This window comes from Ciona intestinalis, chromosome 14 (assembly GCF_000224145.3).
Source record: "Ciona intestinalis chromosome 14, KH, whole genome shotgun sequence".
Taxonomy (NCBI): Eukaryota; Metazoa; Chordata; class Ascidiacea; order Phlebobranchia; family Cionidae; genus Ciona; species Ciona intestinalis.
Window position 1 is genome coordinate 3,963,548 of NC_020179.2, and position 4,921 is coordinate 3,968,468.

At 35.2% G+C, this 4,921-nt stretch overlaps 1 protein-coding gene across 4 annotated transcripts in view; it reads left to right on the forward strand.

Moving 5' to 3' along the window:
- LOC100185444 (ankyrin repeat domain-containing protein 10) overlaps positions 1–4,284 on the forward strand; it is a 9,238-nt gene extending 4,954 nt beyond the window's left edge. Inside the window, exons 4-6 of one of the 4 annotated variants that reach the window (XM_018814780.2) lie at positions 1,219–1,364; positions 1,687–1,839; positions 2,533–3,447. In XM_018814780.2, coding sequence (XP_018670325.1) covers positions 1,219–1,364; positions 1,687–1,839; positions 2,533–2,837 — 604 coding nt within the window. In that variant the 3' untranslated portion in view covers positions 2,838–3,447. Of the gene's footprint in view, positions 1–1,218; positions 1,365–1,686; positions 1,840–2,236 lie in introns of all 4 variants that reach the window. The other 3 variants (XM_018814782.2, XM_002123400.5, XM_018814781.2) reach the window with 3 other exon arrangements.
- Positions 4,285–4,921: the final 637 nt, after the last annotated feature.

Below are 4,921 nucleotides of genomic sequence, written 5' to 3' on the forward strand. Positions count from 1 at the left end.
CTCACTGCAATTGTGATTGCTATTGAGTTTAAACATCGAAATACTTATTCCCAATCAAAATGCTTCTATCATTGTTTTTCGTTTTGATTCGCTAGATTAACAGTGCGCAACATTTCAAATAAACAAGCAGAACAACCGGTTCGGCGCCTCTAAATAATAATTTTTGATAAAAGTCGAAACCGTCTCTTTCAAGCCATCTCAAGCGTGGTAAACTTCCCGAAACCTCGTGGTAAAAAAATAGAAGAAGGCGTCATACTGTAGATCACACGACCACCACGCGCCGCACAATTTCACGGCGTCGTATACTATTTTCTTCTCCGAAAGAAAACCACAAACGAGAGAACCGGTTTAACAAAGGCACAACACGAGCCAAGTCCTTGCCGCTTGATTTACGTTAATGTTTTTCAAACCACCTTATTTAATTTGATGGCGCCTGGACAATATTATGTATCTTATATTGTGAAAATCGGAATTTAAACTGTCATACATCAAAGAATGCATTAACGATCTGACCAATAACATACAAATGTGATGACATAATTATGTGAATCCATTATAAAATACTTTTCACCTTTTTTACCACACTATAACTAAATATGTTTATTTTTAAAAATATGTTTATTTTTACCGCTGAAACTAAAAATTTCATTAGAAGAACCAACCTTTCATGGAATGGTCATGAATTATTAAACAAAGCACACGCCATCTCGTTTGTTAGGATAAAAAATCCACATAGCAGATGGCAGGCTTACATTCTGGCACATATATATGGTTCTCTTATACAAACATGCTATCATACTTATTTAAACAGATACCCACGCATAGGGAAATATACAGGCAAAGCAGATGCCACCAACGTACATACAGAGTTTAATGTTCATACCCTTACTGAACACAACATGAATTATTAATCAAACCTTACTATATTCCCCACTTTGAAGCTTAATGCCACAAGATTTTATATTTATCATTCAATAAGTGAACTGTAGAAACAACTGTTTATTCGTGTTATATCTTTGTATATATATATATATATATATATATATAATGTAATTGAATATGTAGTTGATTTTGAATGTCACTGATTACATATGCAGTGATGAGGTAAGTATATATAAAACTAAAAATAACATAAACCTATTTTATTTATATATATATATATACTAAAATAATCTAATAAATGTTTAAACATAAAATATATATTTTAATATTTTCCAGCATTTGCAACAACAATGGTCATACAGCGGCTGATTTATCTCGCATGCAGAACTTTAAAGAGTGTGTGAATATATTAGATGCTGCATCTGGTCAATTAGCTGCACAAGTTTCCTATAATGGTCTCAATGGCAGTCATGTTCTTAATGGTAAGTACTCTATGTATTATGACGTATAAAGTTATACATGTTGTAAGTAACTCGAAAGCGAGCACGAGGTGATGTATGAAACATCACACCTGTGGTATACCGACTGTTGTTAACTCCTCACCGAGATAAATAAGTTCCGATCATTTATTCAAATTAACTTAAATCTGCAACTAAGTTCATACAAGCATTTTGTAAAACGAAATGGCAAAACAAAACACAGTATAAAAACAAGTGATAAATTAAAATTAAACAAGCACAAAACAACATAAAATATTCATTAAAACTTTTGTGATGTAATTAATAATGACATCACTAACTTTAGGTTCATCTGGTTGTCATGTGACCAATGGGAATGGTTTTGTAACAAACGGTCACAACAATGGTACGAATGGTCACCATAATAATGGAGTAACAAACCGAAAGCGAAGCTATGAAGATGAGAGCATACCGTTGTTTAAACGAGCACGTGTGGCAGGTAATTATGCAACAACCTATCACTATACACAGCACAATTATCTCTTTGCACTCTAAGCTCACTTAAGACCAATTAATATTCAAAAAATACATTAAAGCTTTAATTAAAGGTTAAAAATAATGTATTCAACCAATGATAAAGGTTTAAGAAGACTGTTGTGTTTAATTGACTGTAAATGGCCATATGTTGCTCCCATTTTATAGTACAAAGTAGATTTGATTGTATTTATATGAGTTATAATTTATATATATATTTAATTCTCCTTTTGCCTTTTTCTTACACTCTCTCTCTCTCTTCGGTGCATCTTTCTTATGCATGGTTGTGTGTTGTTTCATTTCAACTCTCTCTAACATCGCTGTACAAGGCGATGGCAGCTGATAGCGGCATTTATACACAGGCGAGGTTAATCACCAACATAATCCACTGATCGAAACCAACCACGAACCAATGGAAGTCAATGCCACAAAACCCAGCACCGCTGTAATTGGATATTTCTTCAATCTTTCCCATGCTCAGGCTGACCCAGTGTCTAAGCGTCCACCGCATGTTTATAGCAACGGCTACTATTGAACAATTTGACTGAACGCTAGAATTTTTTATCTCGTCAGTCGCACACACCGAGTTTCTGTTCTTCCTTTTCACATTTCATTGCTGCAACACAAAAGAAGTCAGTTGTGTTTATTTTCAACTCAGGCTCCACCTATCCTCACACCTACTCATGCGATGATGACATCACAATGGAATCTGATGTCACAATGGATGGGGTGGCAGATGGTGTCCCAGCAACGCCCGCAAATAGTCAAGATGGTTCAACTGTAGCCAAGATCAATGATCTGACGACTTCTGCCGAAAAATACGTCATGAAGCTACAAGGGATCCCACAATATGAAGACGAGTTGTTTTCATGTGGAGAATGGCAGGAACACAAATATTCAAACTTTAAATGTACCCGTAGTGACACGAGCATGCGAGATTCCTTCAACTCACATTACTTTTAATCTAACCAGTTTCTGTCCATCCAATTTTCAATTTCACTTCAACCTTTTCTTCCTGTTACTGTCACCCTAGCCCTTTTCAGCATATATGACCCACTCACACAAGTTAGGGGACGTTTTATTTAACCTAGCCTGTGTTCCACAGAAGCAAACCTCACGAACCACTTTCTTACCAAACAAGTACATCGGGTTTCTACCAATGACATAGAAATGGATACAGCGCTTGATGAACCTTCATGCTCCCACTCACCAGTCAATAACAGGGGAGGGTTTTATGCCCAATACCTTATAGAACGACAAATGCATCTTTATCACGGCTTCTGAAACTGCTTTTCTAGATATCTGTTCTTTATTTCGTTCTTTTTTACCATAATTTCTGATTTCTTATGGCAATTCATTTTAAGACCATTCGGTGATTATTCTGTTTGTCTAAACCAGATAAGCTCTCCAAGTGTATCCCGGTAAAGATAAAAGCTCCAAGCAAACTGGATGAGTGGGCATCAATGGAATGCGACATAGAATCCTACCCCGTCACCCCACCAGAATATCAGAACATTAACTCAACTGAAGCTTGCTTTCGTGCCCCGAGTCCTGGCATGGACTTCCGGGTTGATGAAGACATGCAACTATGGTGTCACATGCATGGCTATGGTGATACAGCTGAAAGTTTATCAGAGGATGAGCATAGCATCCCTAGGTATAAGTTAAAAGGGATCCAGACAACTGGCTGGTGTTAAAACATTGTATGTTTTTTACGTTCTCATTTCACTGTCCATTTACTAAACTTGAGCTGCCAATGCTGGAGCGCCAGGTTAACTAATCGGCGCACAACGCTGTGATATTTTAAGCTGCTTTACACTATTGTGTGTATAATCCAAGTGTTTTTGAGGTGAATCCGCAATGCTGCGCATAAACTAGCTGCGTATTAGCCTGTACCATGTAGTATATCTTGATTTTGCACATATTAACACACTACATTCCACTTGAAAAGTAAAACTGAAACACAAACTGTTTTCCAACTCAAACGTTGTATCAAAATCGCACATTTAATCAAATAACATTAAGGTCTTAATGACTTAACCCACAAACAATCTAAAACGCCCTGTGCAACTTGATTTCACAACATAACTACACAGTTTTGTCATGTTTTAGTTCTGCAATGTTCCAATTTTGTGCATTTTTTGGTTTCTCTGTTAAAAGTCTGCGGCTGGCTGCAGCTTTGTGTACTGACGGGATTAGTTTAAGTTGCTGCATTTTCTTTCTGCTTAATTTTTGTGACTTAGTTTTGAGATTGAATCGTTTTTGTAATGTTCAGCACAGACAGTCATTTTCATTTTTGCTTCTGAAAAAAAATGACTCCATGTTTGTTTTATAGATGTCCTCACCGTTCTTTTTACTGTTACTTTTGTATAGAAAAAGCAAAAATACAAAAATAAGTTCTTCGATTTCATAATGGAGTGTTGACATACAAAGTTCAGTTCGGTTAATAGCATGTTTTAGACAGTTTAACCAGAGTATACTAAACAAGTTTAAAACAAGTTTAGTATACTCTGGTTTAACAGTGGTAGTGGATATACAGTCCAATACTGGGTTAAAATAAGGGCACATTCACGTTTTATAAACATACCAGTGTGGTATTTAATCATTATTGATAAACTTAAACTTTTGTTAGTGAAAAAAATTTAGCATGTCCGTTGAAATCCTAAAATGGGATAATTTGTGTCCCCGCACTTAGTAATAACTATACTATTTCTATAGTTTTCAAATCTTTCCCGCGTGTTTTTAAGTTTTCAATCGCGAAGTTTGAAAATATTTTGACGGTAGTTTTGATTTCTAAATAAGATTTTTTTGTTATTCTTGTATACCTAAAACTTAAAAACAATTCGAACTGTAATACTTACGTTGTATTATCTTGCTCAAAATTATAATTGTATCGTCAACCGTCAAGGCTAGACGGTTTTAAAATGAATAGGTTTGTACAAACTAAAGTATATATATAAACACAAGTAGTAGTATTGTATACAATATAGTGAATATACATGATCAACAATTACAGTTTAAAATATACAGATGGTTGAAATAGGAAG